A 22,307-nucleotide genomic window follows, 5' to 3' on the forward strand; every position below is an offset into this window, starting at 1 on the left:
GAGGCAGGCTCCAGGCTCTGAGCCATCAGCACAGAGCTGGAAATGGAGCTTGAACTCATGAACCACGAGATCATGACCTGAGCTGAAGTCACACGCTCAACCAACTGAGCCATGCAGGTGCCCCGACATGGTAGCATATTTATAATCTCATTGTAATCTGGACCCCTTTTTCCCCTCTTTACTATTAGTGTGAAGTGGGGAGTGACTCCCTCCATATATTTACAACCCAACTATTGTCATGAAGAAGTAGTCCACAACACAGTTCCAAGTTGGGTTTTGGTGCCATCATCTGAGCCCCCTTTCCCCATTCAGGAGGACAGGCATATCTCTTCCTATTTTGCTTCCCTTATTGTACTGTTTTACAAATTGAAAGTTTGTGGCAACCCTGTGTCCACCAAGTCCATCAGTGCCATTTTTCCAACAGCATTTGTTCATTTTGTGTGTCTATGTCACATTTTGGTAATTCTAGCAGTATTTCAAACTTTTTTTTTATTATTGTATTTGTTCTGCTGATCTGTGATTAGTGATTACAGCTCACTGAAAGTTCAGATGATGGTTAGCATTTTTTAACAATAAAGTATTTTTAATTAAGGTATGTACATTAGCATAATGTGCATAGACTTAATGCTACTACACATTTGATAGACCACAGAATAGTGTAAACATAATTTTTATGCTGGGGAACCAAAAAATTCTTTTGAGTCACTTTCTTTCTTTTTTTTTTAAGTTTATTTTGAGAGAGCACAAGCAGGGGAGGAGAAGAGAGAGAGAATCACAAGCAGGATCTGTGCTGTCTGCGCCCAGCACAGGGTCAATCCCCTGAACCACCGTGAGATCATGACCTGAGCTGAAATCAAGAGTCGGGCACTTAAATGCTTAATCGACTGAATCACCCAGGTGCCCCGTCTCACTTTATTTCAGTATTCACGTTATTGCAGTAGTCTGGAACCGAACTCACAATATCTCCACGATATGCCTGTAGTTAAGTGGATAGTTAAGTAGAGATCTATTTAGTTGTGAATACCAAATTTGTTACTTCTTACTCCTTAACTCTTTGGATTCCGTGATTGGCACTGATTTTAAAATTGGCTGGCTTAGAGGCACCTGGGTGGCTCAGTTGGTTGAGTGTCCAACTGTTAATTTCAGCTCAGGTCATGATCCCAGGGTCAGATCCCGTGTCGCACTCTTCAGGAGCATGGAGCCTACTTGGGATTTGCTATCTCCCTCTGCCCCTCTTCCCTGTTCACGTGCATGCTCGTTCTCTCTCTCTCTCTCAAATTAAAAAGAAAATAATAGTAAAATTAGCTGGCCTAACCACAGGTCCAAGAGAAATGAAAGGTAATTATTACAACTGATTAAAGAAAAAACATACTTTCTTTTATATATCAAGAAATATAAATTCTTGTATATAATTATTAATAATTTGATTTGAAATTACATCTCATTGATAATTTAGAATGTATTTCATTGTGATTAATAAGAAAGTTCTAGAATGCCATATTGGTTTGTATAAATTTGGAAATTAAGTTTTTGAGTATGTACCTACATGTTCCCTACAAAAATAACCTACAACAAAGATACATTTTCAAAAATTCAGTAAAAATCTGCTGAATCCCTGCTGAGCCCCTGTGCTAAGCAGATACTTCAGATGTTTCAAGATCTTATTTTTCTTAGATCAGGTTAACTGGTTAGCATCCTTTTCTTGTGAATTTCTGAACTTTTCATCCCCAGATCAATAGATAAATGTGACAGATGTCTTATTCCATTTCCCTTAGCATTAGTCTGTCAAGAATATCTGTCCGTTGAATTAATGGCTGCCAATAACTTATTTGGGATCTGTAGAACTATATAGCTGTATGCTAGTAGAATGGTAGAAGCCCCACCAGGGTCATCATGTTCTAGCTCTCCAGTTTTGCTGCCTTCCTTAGGGAATTTCTTTGTTCTCAAATTTTTCTAACTGCAGTTTTAGAAATCTGTTGCCCAGTTTATGGACTGGGTAACTCAGCCCATATACTAGTGGTTTTTGCAGAAAAAGGTAGGAGGCTGAGATGGTCACATAAAATGCCCATAAGGTCAAGGCTTGTTATAAAGAAATCAGAGGTAATGACTATTATGATCATCCATCTTTAGATAAAAAAGGGTAGCACTCATAAAGCTTTTCTTACCTTGTAATGATCCGTAATTAGCCATTTTCTCATTAATTCCTCTTTCCCTCCATCAGGCTCATTAGTGTTTTCGTGCACTGTGATGTACAGACCCTTAATACATACTGGTTGAGTCTCTGTGTGCCCTGTCAGCTGCCATCTTTTTCTTTTTGAACATACCGTTTTCATCATCTCACTGTCAGTGGCTGACCCATCCTTGGGAGAAGACTCCCTCAGCTGTCCCTTTTTCTAAACAATTTACTATGTTTACAAAAGCTCTACAGAGCAGCTCTAGTGAATAAGTAGGACTTACAAATTAAGTGAAAAGAGGTAGACCTTATACGCTCCTACATGTGAAATAATGTTTGGCCACCTAAAAGGAAATGGTCCCTTGTTTGTGGCCTTATTTGGTCACCTAAAAGGAAATGGAAGCCCGAGAGTTCTCCTTCTCTGCCGGTTTTGTTTTAACTGTGGATTGTTTTAGCCAGACTTATCTGTTAGGATGTTTCTGAACTCTGGCCTTAGAAGAGGCTCTTTCCCAACTGGAATCATCTGTGTCTACAAGTCCAGGGAATTTCATTGTGCCAGGTTACTTAGCAGAGTATCTCCTATTGTATATAGTCTTCTAAGGCAAGGGAAGGGTGTTGCTCTCTTTCCAGATTATCTACGTGGTGAGACTGGTCTTGGTCATAGGAGAGCCTTGTGTTCCAGTCAGGCTGGTCACCCCACCATCCCTCCAATATCCCATACTTTTTCCACCCCTGGATTTTTGGAATGCCACTTTCTTTGGTCCAAGTCCCAGCTTCTCTTCAGTTTACATTCCATATTTTCTGTCTCTTTTTTTTAAAATGTTATTTTGAGAGAGAGAGAGAACGCATGTGCGCACGCACATGCGCACACAAGTGGGGGAGGGGCAGAGAGGGAGAGAAAGGATCCCAAGCAGGCTCTGTGTTGTCAGCACAGAGCCCAGTACCAGGCTCCATCTCACGAACCGTGAGATCGTGGCCTGAGCTGAAATCCAGAGTTGGATGCCTAACCAGCTGAGCCACCCAGGTGCCCCCATTCCATATTTTCTAAGCCCTTCCAGCCCTCATTTTTCTCTGCGGTCCTACACTGTGTATAGTACATGCCTTCACAGCTTAATACTTACCTTTCCTCTTGTGCTGTTTTGGATGTTTTGTATGACCCAACTAGATTGTAAGAGGGATGAATTTTATACTTCTTCTCTTTCCCCCTTGTTGTTTGCTGGCAGGCATTTGTAGAGTTTTTATTTCTTTTTCTTTTTTTTTTGTTTTGGTATTTGTTAAAATACACAAGAGTGTGTTACTTTTATCTGTCCTTAACTGTCCCTTAAACCAGAAGAATTGGCTTCAGGTAGAACCAAACACGGTTTAAAAAAGTATAGAGCCTTCACTATACCTCTGTTCAGACTGGCTGCTTTATAAAATGATAAATGTGGCAAACAGCTTCTCTTTCTGTTGTTGGTTTATGGAACTTTCAGAAATGATATTTTTAGGGAAGGTCTCACTATAACACCTGCCCATACCTCAAGGTGTCAGAAGTGTGGCTCAGAGCACTGTGGATTGTAGAAGTCTGTTGGTAAAGGGCTCCTGCCCAGTACCAGCTGCTAAGTGGTATTTCTTCTACCTCCTCCAGTTCGTCTCCCACTTATTTGACTGAAGTCCAGATCTGAGTGTGAAACTGGGAGAGAAGATGGTAGCTTAATTGTTAAGTCTGTTGAGTGCTTTGGATTAGCTTTGTGCCAAACTGTGAGAGGAGCAGATAGAAATGGAAGTGAGTAGAAAGGCAAAGCTGGTCACATTACTCTCTCCTTAAAGCTGTGCGGTGTCTTTCTAGCGTGCAGGATAAAATCCCCAATCTTTAACATGGTCTCTAGGGCCTTACATGGTCTGGCCCCCTCTTATTCATCATGCTTCAGCCACTCTGGCTCTTCTCCTTCTTTGCCTGGTAACTCCCACTCAGTCCTGAGGGGGCATTACTATGTATGGTCATCTCAAGGATGGCTTGCCTGACACCACCCTCCCCTCATCCCTCCCCTGGTCCAAATCATGCATCCTACATGTAATTGCTAATCACTAATTTTGCTTTTTCTATCGCTTTTGTCTATCACTTTCTATGGTTTGTAATTGTATGTTCAAATATACATATTCCTTCCATAAGGGCAGGGATGTGGTCCCTCTTCTTGCTACTTTAACCCCCTGACCCCTAATTTAAGGCCTGGCACACAAGTGAGGCTTAATAAATACTAGTTTGAGGGAGAAGTGAAAGCATACGTAAAAGTGGATTGTAGGGTTTGTAGGGTAGGTGATGAAGGTAGGGTGGCAGACAGCTGTGGTCAGAGAGAAGTTTACAGGCTAAACTGAATCAGGAAACTGGGTGCATTCAGAGAGTTGTAGAAACTGAGGACTAGGGGTGGTCATGGGCTTTGCAGGGCTTGGCCACATAGCAATCTGAAAAGCCAGTAGAGTGGCTTAGAGACTGGTAGGCAGCCCCTGCCTTCTGTAAGTAACACCAGTAATAGAATGTTTACAGTGTGCCAGACACTGAGTTAAAGCTTTTAAAAGGTAGACTCTGTGAACCTCCAGTGCCAACTGATCCTTCCAGCTCTGCAACTGGTCTGGAGCAGTTCTATGTGCTGCTCCACAGGTCCGTATCTTTTACTAGCCGTGTAAATTCCTTCAGTGAAGCCTGCAATCCTATTCTGGTGCTCGGTGAATGCCCTTGTATATTCTTACAGTTTTACTCAGTTATTGATTTCATTTTACTTTTTATCTTCTACCTTAGTTTGGAAACTTCTTGAAGCATCACTACATGTTGTATTTCTTTTTATTTCCCTGTAGTACCTGATTTAGTGGTATAAACTTGGTAGATATTCAATAAATGTTTGTTAAATGAATAAATAATTCATGCCTCTGGTATTCTGTCTCACTAGGGTTTTGTTTCACATTAATAAGTTCCATTGCACTAATGGTTATGTAGTTTGAAGAATGAAGAAACTACGATCTTGCATAAAGTTCTCATTGGGGACTTTAACATATTGGGCAGTATATGAACTTCAGTGTTCTCCTCGATTGAAGTACAAATACATGGTAGGGGCACCTGGTGGCTCACTTGGTTAAACGTCTGACCCTTTTTTTAAAAATTTTTTTGATGTTTCTTTATTTTTGAGAGAGAGACAGTGCGTGAGGGGACAGGGTCAGAGAGAGAGGGAGACACAGAACTGGAAGCAGGCTGCAGGCTCTGAGCTATTAGTGCAGAGCCTGACGTGGGGCTTGAACTCATGAACCACAAGATCATGACCTGAGCTGAAGTCAGATGCTTAACTGACGGAGCCACCCAGGTGCCCCTTGACTCCTTTTTTTTTTTTTTAAGTTTATTTATTTGGTGGGGGAGGGTCAGAGAGGAAGAGAGAGAATCCCAAGCAGGCTCTGCACTGTCAGTGCAGAGTCCGACACAGGGCTCAGATTCACAAACTGTGAGATCATGACCTGAGCTGAAATCAAGAGTCGGACACTTAACAGATTGAGCCACCCAGCACCTTAAGCATCTGATTCTCGATCTTAGCTCAGGTCTTGATCTCAGGGTCATGAGTGTAAGCCCTGCAGTAGGCTCTGTGCTGGGCATGATGCCTACTTAAGAAAAATAAAGTAAAACAAAAATATGATACATTGACTGCCAGTGGAGCAGGGTACAAGTAAGGCCACAAAAAATGTTGGTTATAATAAATATGTTCCTTTGTTTTTCGTTTGTGATATGCTGCTCAACTTAGTAAATGTATATTGCAGAAATAGCTGAATAAGGATATTTAACATTACTTTCAGTGTAATGAATGCCCTTGGGAATAAAATAAACATAATTGTGATTCACTATATAAAATCAAAGAACTGAACTGTGGATGCAATTTCCCTTAGGCCACTCAATTTTTTTTTTCAGTAGATTTACCTTTCTAATTGTGTTTTGCTTAGGCTAATTTTAAAATTACTTTGCATTCCCTGAGAGCAGTGTATTTCATGTGTCAAGGGGACACACATTTAATAGTCATAAAACTATCTGTAAAAGCAAAAAGCTCATTTCCCTCCCAAAGGATCTTTTTTAAGAATCAAAATGCACAACTGTTCTTTAAAAAATAGTTTAACAAAGTGCATACAGTAGCTTAACAGGGCATATAAATTATTTTTTACATTTACTGGGGTTTTATTTTTCTCTTCCCTTTGCGCTCTAGAACCAAATGAAAGAAACTCCTTCAAGGAAATAGATCTGCTGTTTATTTTTTAAATTTTTTTTAATGTTTATTTTTGAGATAGAGACAGAGCGTGAGCAAGGGAGTGGCAGAGAGAGAGGGAGACACAGAATCCGATGCAGGCTCCAGGCTCTGAGCTGTCAGCACAGAGCCTGATGCGGGGCTCGAACTCACAGACTTGAGATCATGACCTGAGCCAAAGTCGGACGCTTAACCGACTGAACCACCCAGGCGCCCCAGTCTGCTGTTACAAATTGGAATATTAGCTGTAGTTAATGGTAGAGAACAATAGTATAAGCTAATAAGAGCATTATCTAAACCTAATTAATGAAGTAATGAGTACCCTCATGAAGAACACAGATGTCACAAGGCTTGGGTCTTAGAACTGACTTCTGTTGTGTTACGTGATGTTGGAAAAGTAATTAAGTCTTACGTTTCTTCCTCCATTTTTTTTTTAAACCAAAGAACTAGGATGAGAACATAAATCTTTTTTAGTGTCTCATCGAGGCATTGTTTAAAAAGTATGTATTGGGGCGCCTGGGTGGCTCAGTTGGTTGGGTGTCCGACTTTGGCTCAGGTCATGATCTCGCGGTCCGTGAGTTCGAGCCCCGCGTCAGGCTCTGTGCTGACAGCTTAGAGCCTGGAGCCTGTTTCAGATTCTGTGTCTCCCTCTCTCTCTGACCTTCCCCCATTCATGCTCTGTCTCTCTCTGTCTCAAAAATGAATAAATATTAAAAAAATTTTTTAAGTATGTACTATATATTATTGCTAAACACCAAAGGGGAAGAATGATAAGGAAAGTTATGAACTCAGACTCCTAAAGAATACTAGAAGTTACTTATGTAGTGGTTTTGATCAGTCCTTGGTTGAGAAATAGCTGAAGGTGTTGGGCCAGGTTCCCAAAAAGAAACAAGATGTATGAAATTTATTTTTCACTTACAGATCACAACTGTTTTTTTTTTAATCTTGCTGTTGTATAGTCTATTTCATTATTAAGAAAGTGATTTCAGCTCCCTTGAAAAATATCCCAGATAAATTAATGGGTTTGTGACATTAATTTTTTATATTATTTTTAATGGGAATCAAGTACTGTAATGAGATTTAGTATTCACTTTCCTCTGGATGAGTTTAGTGAGTGATGGAATGAGTCATTAGCAAGCAAAGACTCTGCTTCCTGGGAATATTTTGAGAACAAACTTAAGAATGTGTTTAAGTTCGTAAGTGAAGGACTAGGGCTCCTTGGAGAAATGACTGATTCCTGGACTGGGGCAGGGGAGTACCAGATAAGCCAGTAACATCTATGGTGCCAGAAAGCATGGAAGTCTTCAAACAAGGATGATGGGGGCACGTTGAAAGGACTCAGGTGCTAACTTGAAGGAGCTGCCAGCAGTTAAATATGGGACAATTTGAGGAGCAAAGTAAATAATGATAGTAATGGATTACAATCCATAGAACAAAATAAATAGCTGTGAATCATATTTAATTTAAATAATTGAAAAAATAAACAAAGGGGAATTGCTTACATGGAATTCTATTAATAAATATAGGAGTAATGATGGAAATAGGAAATGACTGTTGGGAAAAATACTAACTCTTCAGTGGAGAAACCTGGACAGATACCACATTAAACAAGTGTTCAAAGTTAATATGAGATGGAGCCACAGCATGTTATCTCCTGATAAATAATGCACCAGAAAGGGTACAACATCACTTCTGTAGTGATTTTTCCCTGTTGTTTTGAATTATATTTTTTAGTTTGAAAAAATTAAGATTCAGATGTAGTTTTACAAATAATACAGAGATTCCATGTATCCTTTACCTACTTTCCCCTAGTGACAACTGTAGTTGCAAAACAGTAGTTCATTGTCATAACCAAGATACCGATAGTGATGTAGTCAAATTACAGAGCATTTCCATCACGACAAGGATTCCTGGTATTGCTCTTGCATAGCTTCACTGCTTTTTAAAATTGGGTTGCTTGTTTTTTGTTACTGAGTTGTAAGAATTCTTTACATATTCTGGATCATACGGAGTTTCCCCTCCATATAATGAATTATACTAATTTTTTTAGTATTAAAAATTATGTTAAAATATACATAAAATATACCATCCTGTTTTAAAGTGTTCAGGTCCATGGTATCAACTACATTCATATTGTTGTACAACCATCACCACTATCCATCTCCAGAACTCTTTTCATCCTGCAAAACTGAAACTCTGTACCCATTAAACAGCTTCCTGTTTCTTTTATCTACTGCCCCGTGACAATCACTACTCTATTTTCTGCCTATATGAATTTGATTAAATTAGGTGGCTTATATAAGTGATACCATACAGTATTTGTCTTTTTGTGACTGGCTTATTTCACTTAGCGTAATAGCTTCAAGGTTCATCCATGTTGTACCCTGGATTTCCTTACTCTCTAAGGCTGGATAGTATTCCGCTGTATGTATATCCCACATCTTGTTTTCCCATTCATTGATCTGTCAATAGACAGTTGGGTTGCTTTCTCCTTTTGGCTACTGTGAATAATGCTGCTATGAACATGGTTATGCAACTGCTGTCTCTTTGAGACCCTGCTTTCATTTGAGTATATGCACAGAAGTAGGATTGCTGGATTATATTATATCTAGATTTTTCTTTTATTCTCCCTCTACTTTCTACTTCAAACCCTGTCTATCTCTGAGTATCTTTTCCTTTTAGAGATTTAAGTTTTAAAAGTTCTCATCTACTTCTTTCTTTTTTGTTTTTAAAAGTTTATTTATTTTTGAGAGAGAGGGAGAGATAGAGTGTGAGCAGGGGAGGGGCAGAGAGAGAGAGGGAGACGCAGACTCTGAAGCAGGTTCCAGGCTCTGAGCTGTCAGCACAGAGCCTGATGTGGGGACCAAACTTACGAGCCATGAGATCATGACCTGAGCTAAAGTTGGACATTTAACCAACTGAGCCATCAAGGTGCCACTACTTACTTCTTTAAATAACATACTAGGGGCGCCTGGGTGGCTCGGTCGGTTAAGTGTCCGACTTCGGCTCAGGTCGCGATCTCGCAGTCGGTGAGTTCGAGCCCTGCGTCGGGCTCTGTGCTGACCGCTCAGAGCCTGGAGCCTGTTTCAGATTCTGTGTCTCCCTCTCTCTCTCTGACCCTCCCCTGTTCATGCTCTGTCTCTCTGTCTCAAAAATAAATAAATATTAAATAAATAAATAAATAAATAAATAACATACTAAACTCTTAATTAAAAGGACTGTTCAGAGAATAAAGTATAGTGGTTGTGGAATTTTGGCCAGGACCCCCCCTCCCTGCTTTGTCCATGGTATTGTAGTGTGTTAGTTCATTTTATTCCCTTAGTAAGTACAGTATAGCAGACATAATTGAATTTCTCTGATAATTCAGGATCTTGTGATGCTTTGGGGCTATCATTACAAACATAGATTCACAGTATAGTAAGCCACAGGGCAGAAGTTACCGGGGAATGGTGCAAAGTACAAACCCCTCTGGACTCTTTATAAAACTAAATCCTTGATTTCTCCTGTTAATTATGTATTTATAAGAAAATTAAACAATATAGTTTTATATAATTAATTGATGTTTGAAAGATGTTTACTAAACTTAGTTTCTCATCTGGCTGCCTCTGCTATTTTTCTTCTCTGCCTTCCTCTTTGCATCTGTGTCCCCATATCACCAGATAAATGGGCTGTCACCTAACTCAGAGTAAGCATATTTAACAAGTACAACTTATAGAAGCAAATGAAGTGTAGAATACAGTATTCTGCATACTTTCTCTCCCAGCTGCATTTCCCTTTCTTTTACTACACTTCAAGGAAGAAAAACAGAGTTTTCAAGAAGACAGGGTTAGAGAAAGGAAGAGGTGGAAGAACTGAGATGAAGAGGAAGAACAAAGACATTATGAAGAAGCAGAAAGGAGGAGAAGAGAAAGGAGGGTGGGTCGAGGGCAAGTGAGAGTAGGACAGGGTGGTTACAAAAGTTCCACAGTCAGTCTTCATGGAGTTCCTCCTTCTTTGAACTAAATAAAGCCCTGATCCCTGTGAGTCTGAGTAAGAATTTTCAGGAACTTCTACAGTTGTGACAAGTGGATAACTAAACCAGAGGTCACTTGGGCCAGAAACTTAATCAGCATTTTGCAAAAGGCATTTCTTGAGTGCCTGTCATCCATAGCCTCCTGAACTCAGTAACCACCAGTCCACTAACTAAGAATAGAAAAGACCAATGTCCATTCCAGATGATTTATTCACCACTGTGAATATAAGGGACTGGAAGATTGGAGGGGAGGTTCGAAGTTCTGCCTTCTTTGCCCCTTCAGCTGATAATGCCAGTGGTGCTTGGATGCAGAGGTCCTACTATACCAAACTCTAGTGATTTGAACTTTTCTTGAAAGAAATAGTACTGTACTTCCTTACAGATAACAGAGAAATAAAGGTACTGGCATATTTGAAACCTACTCCCCCAGGCAGGTGTGACGGATTCTTCTCACCTCTGTTTTTATCAGACCATTTAGGGTTTACATGATACATGTCCATGCTTTGAAGCAGACCTAGGAACCCAAAGGACTAACAGTTTTAAATGTACCTTTTCCATGTGTTACTCCAGAATGAAACTGAATATATTTTTGAGTAATTTAGTTACAATGAAATTATAGCATCTAAGCCTACACTTTTGTACAAGAGTCAGGAACCAGAAATAAAAAAATATAGGCAAGCTGATTGATCTTAATAGATTGCTGATGTTGTACTATTTATGGCCTAGTTTGCTTTTCTGATCTTAAATTGCTTTTCTTCCATGGCCTAAATAAATTGTTAAAAAATCTAAGGTAATTTTCCATACAAATGTGATTTCTGTCCTAGAATTTCCAGTCTGACCGAGAAATAAACAGGAGCCAGGTGCATGCACAATGAGTGAATTGCTTGTAAAGAGATGCTCATGACGGGCTCATAAATCAGTAGTTCTCATCCGGGGCGATTCTGACCCTTAGGGGTCTATGATAATGTCTGGGAACAGTTTTGTCATACCTGTGGAGGAGGTGCTCCTGGCTTCTAGTGGGTAGAGGCCACGGATGCTGCTAAACATCGTACGGTGCATAGGACAGCCCTCTACAACAAAGAATCGTCTGGTCCAAAATGGCAATAGTGCCATTAGGTTAAAAAGCCCTGTCATAATTATGTGCTGAAGATACAGTATGGACTGGTTGATACTCAACTACATTAGGAGAAACCCAAGATGGTGCCTACAGTTGTGGCCACTGTTTCTGAGTTTTTCAAGATTTTTTTTTTTTTACTTCCAGATTTCTATATTGAAATCATTTTAGATTTACAGACTGGATAATTTCCATCTCTATCTCTGTTTCCTTAGCACTTGGTACACAGGATCCTGGCTTTGCAAATGTTGAGTGAAGTGAAAGAACAAAGAAAGACACACATTAGGACAAGATCGGTTTAGGTTGCACTTCTAGGTGTGCTGTGTGAAGCCCTGCTCAGAGCAGAGGGGAAGGTGTGGAGATAAGCTTCTTGGTTTCCTAGAAACACTTGGTAGGTTACCCCCTACACCACCTGTGCCTTTGTTTCTGCTTGGCCTGGGCTGCTTAGTACCAGGGGAGCTGGTGTCAGGGAGAACATCTCCTAATTAGGCCATTGATGCACTTGGGCCTTGAACGAGATCATTTCCCACCTTATACCTTACCCCAGCCCTTGCCAGTGGCTGGGACAGTCCTGTAGGCCATTACCTGTTAAATACGCATGTGTATATGTATTCCGATTAAAACAGAAACCTAAAATGTGAAAGTCTTCTGTAATCCTGATAATAAATTGGTATATATTTCTCCAGTTTTTAAATGTATGTATTAGCATAAATATTAGCATATGACTATTAAAAATAAAATGGAATTATAATTTTATAGTATGTTATTTTACAGTGTGTTTTTACCATACTTACATACTTACAATACATATATTGTGGGCTTTCTTTATTCTAATGTAAGGGATAAATCATTTAAGACTGTTGTTAAAATAAGAATTTTAGTATATACCCACTTCAGAAGTACTAGAAAGACATCAATATAAATTAAAATTTGTAGTGTGTGAGTTTTCTTAGATGGAAATACCATGATGTTATTATGTATCATGCTATATTTTTCATTGATTATAACAATGTAGAATGATTCTATTACTGGTTTCTTTTGATGGTGAAATATTTTAAAAAACATTCTGAATCCTCAGAAGGAAACCATTATAGCTGTGTTAATGTACTTTGTGTAATACTCTTAGATTTCAACCACTTTTTTTTTGTGTTCCTCACAGGCAAGTATGTGTATCAGCCTATGACCCCTGTGGAGCAGCTTCCAAGCACTGAGATTCCTGCAAAGCCTCGGGAACCCACGAACACCATTCAGATCTCAGTCTCACTCACTGAACACTTTTTGAAATTTGCATCTGTCTTCCAACCACCCCTCCCCCCTGATTCACCAAGGTACTGTATGATCTCAGACCTCTTTATCGACAACTATCAGGTTAAATGTATTAATGGGAAGATGTGTTACGTGCAGAAGCAGCCGGCGCCACATTCCCACAAAATGAGCCCTGAGGAGGTCTCTGCACATGATGCCTTAATTTCAAGAGAGAGCAGTACACCAAAAATAGATCACTGCTCTTCTCCCTCAAGTTCTGAGGACTCCGGGATCAATGCCATTGGGGCTCACTATGTGGAATCATGTGATGAGGACACAGAAGAAGGAGCGGAACTGAGTTCAGAGGAAGATTACAGTCCGGAGAGCAGCTGGGAACCGGATGAGTGCACCCTTCTGTCCCCTTCACAGTCAGATCTGGAAGTGATTGAAACAATAGAAACCACCGTGTGAGAGTCCGAGCAGGAAGCCACGGCCTCTGATCCATGCTGAGCTTTTGTACTTTGGTCTGATGGATCCTTTTTCCACTGCAGTTGGTATTTTCTACCCCTCTCTGACAACCATAGTGGTTCAGTGGTCTGCTGATTAGCTTCACTCTTAAATTAGTCTTAGAACTAAGACCTTCTTTTTCTTATAAATGGTTTTCTTTTGTATCTTGACTTATTTTCTATGTAGCATCTGGTGTCATGAATTGTGACCCAGCCTTAATTTCACTGGGAACTCTGAAAGCAGTGAAGTGATGATTACCATGGATCAGGTTGAGGAGCTACCCACAGCGAAGGAGACAGTATTTTCTACATAGCCAGTTCTTGACACACACACACACACACACACACACACACACACACCCCACTTGGCGTTCCTTTTGGTGTGCCCACAGGCACCCCTACCCTGCTAGTCTCTTATGGGAATCAGCTCAGGAGCGGGGAACAGAGTGTGCACTGTAGATGCCATTCTGTCTCTTTTCTCTTCTCACCACCTGCATCGGTCTGGGCCCTGTTGTCTCAGTTTATTTCTGGGAGGTTACTGGAGGTTCGCTCGACCCCTAGTTATGGCCAGTGTCTGCATACCCTGCGTGACCTGGGGCAGAGCCAGACCTTCATTTAAGAAGAGATGACGCCTTCAGTTTCATGTTCAATCCACCTTTAGCTGAGTGCCTACGCTCTGCAGGGTGCACAGTGGGATGCAGACTGAGTAACACCTGACTCCTACAGGAAGGGGCCTGCAGTCCAGCAGAGGGCTGTGCTAACACATGCGGGTAATGGTACCCAGAATGCTCTGGAAACCCAGGGGAAGGAGAGTACTAGGCATGCAGCTGGAGAACGTGTTGCCACGTTTGAGCTGGCCTCTTGGGTGGATTCCTCAACATTTCCCCATTTTTCTTAATTGTTCTTCAAATCTGGGGAAAACTTTTAGGAAGTTATATAGGTATTATATTTAGGAGGCAGCCACATCTGACGTCTTAAGAAAAAAATCAATAGTTTTAGTTAGCATGGAAATGCTAAACACAGCAGTCCTTTAGGGATTAGGAATGAATCTAATAGGTTTGATTAATTCTGCTTCATTTGGTTGTATGAAGCATTAGAATGGCTTAGGTGAGAAATTGATTAGAATTCAGTATGATGCATGGATTTTTTATGCAAATGCAAAAGCAGTTGAAATAGTTTGCTGCTAAGTCAGAAGATATTTTGTGTAATATTCATTCACTTTACTACAGTAATATTCATTGTCTGTTGTACATGTTCTCTCTTCGCACACACACAAAATAGTGAATAATTCTTTCTTACTTAGCTCTCTTCCGAATTCTCCTAATTTCCATTTATACAAGGTGTTATTGTGTGAGTTGCTTATCTGCCATTTCTCCACGTCTCCTCTCTGTGAGGCGTAGTTAAGAGTTCAGGAAGTTTAAAATACAGCCTGATACACCTGCCAAAGTTTGGAGGTTGAGAAATACTTCTTATGCCCTCACTTTCTGTGAGCGTGCTCTCGTGGCACTATCTCGTGCTCTGTCCGCATTTTGGCACATCTCTTCTGTGTCACTTTAGTTTGTATTTTAAGAAATAAGACAAGGCCTGTTGTGTTCCACCCTGAAGCCTCCATTTGGCATCCTTCACAAATCACTCTAGGCAGAGTCTGCTGTCTTGGTCGTACATGTAGTTCAAGTGATTGGCTAGAACACTTTGTTAGGTCTAGGTGCCCAAAACAGTGCTAGGGTTTAGAAAACAGAGTACACGTATTCCTTTGAAAGCAGTGGCAGTTAAAGCTTCCTGTGCTAGATGAGAATGCAGCATAAAGTTCCCACTGACTGAAATGTAAAGACTCAACAAGTCAGACCAGTAAGGTGGTGAGAGGAGCTCCAGGAACAGCAGGCTCCAGGAAAGGGCAGGTGGAGGAGGGGGTGCAGAGAGGGCCTTCCCCGGCCTGATGGCTTAGGGACAGACATCTGATGAGCCTGTCTGAGGTTCTCAGTGCCTCCCATGATTTACTAGCCAGCTGAAGGCAGGCATGGAAGCCCAAATCCCATGAGCCGAGCAGTGTAGCCAGCCACTGTGTACTCAGGATCGAAGCAGCGACCCCAGGGTCCTGTCTGCACCTACCCTGTGGTTGAGCTCAGTGAAGCCCCTGGGTGGGCATATGGAGGGTCTCCTTTCTCCGCACAGTTTTATCAGTTCTGTACTCTGGGCTCACATTCCTGTTCATTAAACTGATCAGAGTCAACCACCAGGTCTCCAAAGCTGTGGAAATACGTGGTCACAGGGCCATGTTTCTGAAGCTGGCTGTGTCAGGGTTGGGGCCTTCATCTGTAATATCTATGACTTTTGCCTAGGTTCCTGTTTTTTAAACTCCTGAACTGCCATTCAGATTACCCATGATTTTAATGAAATTTTTGGATTTAATAATGGTTGATAATCACTTTAAATATTTGCACAATCTCTTTATAATTAAAAATTCACTAAGCTTCACTTACTACTCTTTTATAGAATTGAAGATGTTCCATTGGATTCTAAATATCAGATGCTCCTGGATCTCAAAATAGCCTTTTCTGAACAAGCACAAGCAAGGGTTTCTTTGTCATAGCACTGTTAATAATTCTCTGAAAATCATACATGATTGAACCAGAATTGTTTCTTAATGCTTGCATTCCAAAAACAACTGATAAGGATATGAAAATGGGTATTTACAACTTAAATTCTAGGCCTATCTGTTATATATTAGATAAAAGAATTTCTCTGTAAACCTGATATTATATTGCTCATTTGTATAAGCATATTTATAGGCACTTTAGAAAATGTTTAGACTGCAATGTGTATTATAGACATCGAACACAGTCATGTTAAATAGTCTTTGGGTTAATACTTGTACGTTGACAGGTACTAAAACTTAATTTGAACCTGGTAGTTCACTTGGAGTGAAGGGTTGGGCTGTGTGGATGGAGAAAGTGCTTTGGGGGCTTTTATGGAAGCCTGGCACCGTTCCCACTTCCTGAAAGTTGATGTACGAGCTGTTAGGGTGGAAGATGCAAAAGAAGTGCTGTATGGAATTCAGCTTTATTACCTAACCAAGACTTACTTTGGAATTTTCCAGTTTCAGATATTCTAACTCTTCTGAGAAATGACAAAGCAATTAAAATGCTTTTGTGGTTATAACGATTTGGTACATTAAAAATGAGGCTTTTACAATCAAACCTAGGTATTTTTTACCTTGTAATTTTTAAGATTTGAAGTAAGAATCTGAGGAAAACCATGAAGAAAAACGGTTGCTTTCCTGGGAAAGGAAGACTTGTACTTCAAGGTAATACAAAATAAAACCAAATAAACCACCCAGACTAAAACAAAACGGTGAAGTCGTTGTCCTCAAGTACCTTTTGGATTTGATCTCAGATTCGATACTGTTGTGGGGCTGGTGCTTTTATTTTTTAACCTCTACTTCCTGGCCGATTTGAAGCAGTTCTTTTGAGACTAATCAGAACAAACTCATTTTATACAAATTTCTCTATTTGGGTATAGGACACAACCTATTTTAGAAAACTGCCAAAATACCCAGATAGGTTTGGCGGTATAAAGACTATTAGGCAGGGGGTCGGGGGGAAAGCACAAGTTAAACTAATATTTATATGTCCGCTCTTGATTATTCCATCTTGTTTGCAAAATTGTACTGACATGTTTTGGCCTTTCACATGAGGGAAACAACATTTTAACAGTTTTCTTTCCTATCCCCTCTCCACAGGAGATGAGGGCCAGAATTGAGGAGGACGGTTGCATTTTAGGTTTGTCTGAATAGTCTGGGATTGTGTCTGTTCCCACAGGGGAGGAGAGGGGAAGGAGGTGGGAGTCCTCACTGTCTCAGTGCCGTGAACTCCAGGGATGTTGGTATTTCTCACATCCAAACATAATTATGAGGGCACGCCTCAAAATTAATTTTGGGATTACCTTTTAAAAATGTTACGTCACTGCTCCCTTTCATTACTCTAGAGACTGGAGAGTTGACTACCGTGAAAGGGCCATGCTTCTGTTAGTGCTTTGAGTTCCTTTTTCTGTTAAGATTGAAGCAGTGCTCTCTTCACAGTATGAACAATTCTGAAAGCGGATCATCACTAGAGGCTTTAATATTGACCTTCTGTATCGTTGTGTCCACATACACTTTTTAAGGCTGTTCATACCTTGCAATATTCACTTACTGTGCTAATTTTTTCACCTATTTCCAAGTTTTAAGCACAATGTTGACCCCTCTGTAATTTCCTAAAATTATATTCTGTTTTCCTAAAGACAGCTCAAGTTTCCTCTATGTATAATATTTTAGGAAGATACTTAACTTGTAAAATAAATGTAATTTTTTTCTTTTGTACCAGCACAAATCTGATATTTTGGAGTCTGGAATATTCTGTCCCCCTCACTTTCTCCTTTGGAGAGGTTCTGATTCAAATAACATTGTGAACTAAAGAAAACAACCCGCATTTATAAAACATGAAACTTGTATACTGAGTGCTTAGTTTGTGCTAAGAAATAAGCAGTTTACATCATTATCACACTTAGACTTTAAATGTTTTTTTTTTTTTTTTTCAACGTTTATTTATTTTTGGGACAGAGAGACAGAGCATGAACGGGGGAGGGGCAGAGAGAGAGGGAGACACAGAATCGGAAACAGGCTCCAGGCTCTGAGCCATCAGCCCAGAGCCCGACGCGGGGCTCAAACTCACGGACCGCGAGATCGTGACCTGGCTGAAGTCGGACGCTTAACCGACTGCGCCACCCAGGCGCCCCATCACACTTAGACTTTATAAAAACTATGAAGTGCAGGTAAGTGTTATTATCCATAATAGGCACTCATGGTCAACTGCTCACAACGACTCCCAGAACACTTTGTAATAGGAACTTTTTTATCAGCCACATGAGGTTTATGCAAATAAAACTTACATTCCCCCATGGTCTTTATTTCACACACAGCTACGGGCTTGCATGTGGTTCATATGTGCCGTGTGAGACACTTCTACCCATAGGTCCCAGGCGGTGCACTTTGTCACCCAGGCTCAGGGTCCAGACCTCAGAGTGGCAAATCCAGAAGCTCAGTTCTTTAATTCACACCTGGAAAAGAGCAGCTTGTGGGCTGGATTTCATTAAGTAACTTCACTAGGGACCGCTAAGTAAATTCATTTATCAGTAATAGTAATAATGCCATTGTTAATATTATTAATAGTTATAGCCCAACCTTACTGCTTTCCACAAGTAATCCTTAAAGCAGCCCTCTGAGGGACATTTCAGTACTGCATTTCACAAATCAGGAACAGTGCTCAAGGAGGATATATTTTTGCCCCAAATGGCACAGCTTGTAGGTAGTAGGAGTCAGAATTGAACCCAGTTACTTTGGCTCCAGAGCTCACGTTCTTGGCCCTCTGCCTGAGTTGCTCACTCGTATAGCACCTCTTCCCACCCTCACGGTAGTTGGAGGCTGAGTCAGGAGGCAGCTAGTGAACCTGGGAGCAGAGTGGAGGGTGTTCCATCCCTGTCCCTAACCCAGCGAACACCTTCCCACGGGCTGGTGGCTCATTCCTCACCCAGTGTGGCTGCTCTCCAGGTGGTGTTGGGAGAAACACCAACAAGATTCCTTCCTCCCTCCCCCTTTTCTGTGCTCCACACAGACCTCCTCCCAGCGCGTGTATGCACGTGCGCGCGCGCACACACACACACACACACACGCCAACTTACTGCAAATATCTCCATGCTTTGATGAGGCTATTGTTTCTTCCATGTTTAATCACATCTTGACGAGCATTCTAGCTCTTTCTGCCTTCACGAAAGATGACTTGTCTCAAAATGACTTTTGCCGACAGCTAATCTCATCTGTGTGTGCATTTTACTCACTTAACTCTACATAATTGTATTGCCAAGTTCTAGAAGGCATCTCATTGTAGCCTCTTAAACAACTGCTGACTACATACACTTTTATTCTGCAATAAACTTTAATTTAGCATCTCGTCCTCATTACAATTCAGTCATTGCGAACTGCTAATGCCTTTAACCTGTGCTGTGCTGCCTCAGTTCTGCATTGAATGCAAGGAGTGAGGGAGGACCTAGGAACTCAGGCTTGTTGCAGTAGAGTTCAGGGAGGTGTAATCAGAGGTCAGATGGAATTCTGCAGGAATCAGATACAGGAACTGTTGGAAATAGAAGCAAAAACAAGGCAAAGCAAGTATGCCGGATATTAGTGGTGTTTTTGTTTGCTTTTTTGAATTTTCCTGGTTCTCTAAAATGAGTTGATACTACTTTTATAATCAGAATCCCAGTAAATTATTTTGAGGACGATGAGTCCTAGGACAGTGAGTACAGGTGGAGCATTTGCTGGGTATGTGGGGTGGAAATGGAGAGCGCGCAGGTCTGAACAGTGACTCACCTACTCAGGCACCTGCTGGACAAGACTAAAGGCTGGACTGGGGAGTGTGTGTCCTTTAACTAACTGGCCTCCACAGGCAAGTGACCCCATTCCAGCCCTCCAACCATAGATGGAAAGTTCTCGCACTGGTGGGTTGGAGAAAGAGGAGAGGATTTGCTTCTCATTGTCTTTCTCAGTCCACAGCCTGAAGCTCTGCGTGTGAATTTGGAGATGGCAGATCAGAAGGCTTGGCTTTGGTGGGAAGCCTCAGCCCACTTTATCATCTAGTGTAAGACCCCAGATAATTTATCACAAGAAAGAGATCTGGAGCGTCATTGTGAGATGATGACCGCACAGCACCGTGAATCAGCAAAGCACTGCAACATCAGAATGGGATGTGACCAACCATTTCCCAAAAGGTCAGCTTATCAGCCACACCCAGTAACTCTGTGTGGTCGGAGGGACAGGATAATTTTGTGAGTTTATGGATGAAGCAACCAATAGTTAAGTCAGCTCTAAAGGTGGGTAAGTTAGTCATACATGGCTGGTAAGTGGCAGGGCTGGAGCTCCAAATGTCTGCTGAGATTCCAAATCCAACTGGGGTGACTTCCTCATTGTTGAGCCTGTGCAGTCAAACCCTCCTCAGGCCTACTCCATCCGCTCTCCCTCACCTGTCTGTCTCTTCCTCAATGCACGCCCAGGCCTACCACAGTCTGGACCAGCCCTGGCTCTAGGTGGAGGCATCAGCGAGCCACAGCTCAGCCCTCTGGGCATCGCCTGGTGTTGCCGTTGTTGCCAAATTACTCTGGCTTGACCTGGGCCTGGGTCTGGCCTTGGACCTCAGATACTGACATGTGCTCAGGGGTGGTCCTGGATCTAAGAGCTCTGTTGGGGATTGCCCTCAGATTGTAGCACTTTTTAATCAGCTGCTTCTGCCTTCTCCCCTTCCTAGCCCTGTTAGGGTGGGACCTTTGATACCAACTGCTCTCTTAGATATTGCATGTCCTCAGTCATCACCTGTTTTGGATTTGCCTCTTGGGGCCAGTTTGCTTCAGAGGACTGTGTAGACACTGACTCCGATTCCCAGTGACGAGTATCTGATGTCTGCTTAAACAGGGCCCCATGCAGTAGACAAAGTTTCTGCCTTCATGTTTAGAATCTGTATGAACTGTGATGCCAAAATTCACAGAGCAAGTGTAGACACATCCACATATCTGTAGAAGGACCTGGAAATTCCATTGTAGTATGTCCATAATGCCTAAGAGGCCACACAGGCCAGGAGATTTTGGGAAGACCCTGGGTGGGAAACTGCTCTGTGTCTGTAGGGAGTGCTCGCTGAGGCTAGGATGGGATTTTCACAGGGATATACACAGCCTGTCCAACCTTAGAGCCTTGAATAATGAGAGGTGACCACAATGATGCACTGAGTGTATGGAGAGGACACCAGGGATTTGAGTTTCCCAAGGAACTCAAGGCCCTAGATAAATGTGGGAGCCACAGTGGGCATCTCTGGATAGATAGGTCATTGAGAGGGCAGTGTAAGATCATTGGGTCCAACTAGAATTCACTGAACATCCTTTTAGATTACTGGGGGTCCGAAAGTTGTCAGTTCTTTTTTTTTTTTTTTTTTTCTGAAATTTATTGACAAATTGGTTTCCATACAACACCCAGTGCTCATCCCAAAAGGTGCCCTCCTCAATACCCATCACCCACCCTCTCCTCCCTCCCACCCCCCATCAACCCTCAGTTTGTTCTCAGTTTTTAACAGTCTCTTATGCTTTGGCTCTCTCCCATTCTAACCTCTTTTTTTTTTTTTTCCTTCCCCTCCCCCATGGGTTCCTGTTAAGTTTCTCAGGATCCACATAAGAGTGAAACCATATGGTATCTGTCTTTCTCTGTATGGCTTATTTCACTTAGCATCACACTCTCCAGTTCCATCCACGTTGCTACAAAAGGCCATATTTCATTTTTTCTCATTGCCACGTAATATTCCATTGTGTATATAAACCACAATTTCTTTATCCATTCATCAGTTGATGGACATTTAGGCTCTTTCCATAATTTGGCTATTGTTGAGAGTGCTGCTATGAACATTGGGGTACAAGTGGCCCTATGCATCAGTGCTCCTGTATCCCTTGGATAAATTCCTAGCAGTGCTATTGCTGGGTCATAGGGTAGGTCTATTTTTAATTTTCTGAGGAACCTCCACACTGCTTTCCAGAGCGGCTGCACCAATTTGCATTCCCACCAACAGTGCAAGAGGGCTCCCGTTTCTCCACATCCTCTCCAGCATCTATAGTCTCCTGATTTGTTCATTTTGGCCACTCTGACTGGCGTGAGGTGATACCTGAGTGTGGTTTTGATTTGTATTTCCCTGATAAGGAGCGACGCTGAACATCTTTTCATGTGCCTGTTGGCCATCCGGATGTCTTCTTTAGAGAAGTGTCTATTCATGTTTTCTGCCCATTTCTTCACTGGGTTATTTGTTTTTTGGGTGTGGAGTTTGGTGAGCTCTTTATAGATTTTGGATACTAGCCCTTTGTCCGATATGTCATTTGCGAATATCTTTTCCCATTCCGTTGGTTGCCTTTTAGTTTTGTTGGTTGTTTCCTTTGCTGTGCAGAA

At 41.5% G+C, this 22,307-nt stretch overlaps 1 protein-coding gene across 1 annotated transcript in view; it reads left to right on the top strand.

Annotated features, from left to right (window-relative positions):
• Positions 1-17,670, top strand: part of CC2H3orf70 (chromosome C2 C3orf70 homolog) — a 92,977-nt gene extending 75,307 nt beyond the window's left edge. Inside the window, exon 2 of the mRNA XM_043594691.1 lies at positions 12,712-17,670. Coding sequence (XP_043450626.1) covers positions 12,712-13,268 — 557 coding nt within the window. The 3' untranslated portion in view covers positions 13,269-17,670. The remainder of the gene's footprint in view (positions 1-12,711) is intronic.
• The last annotated feature ends 4,637 nt before the right edge of the window (positions 17,671-22,307 follow it).

The sequence above is a fragment of the Prionailurus bengalensis genome, chromosome C2, assembly GCF_016509475.1.
Source record: "Prionailurus bengalensis isolate Pbe53 chromosome C2, Fcat_Pben_1.1_paternal_pri, whole genome shotgun sequence".
Lineage (NCBI taxonomy): Eukaryota > Metazoa > Chordata > Mammalia > Carnivora > Felidae > Prionailurus > Prionailurus bengalensis.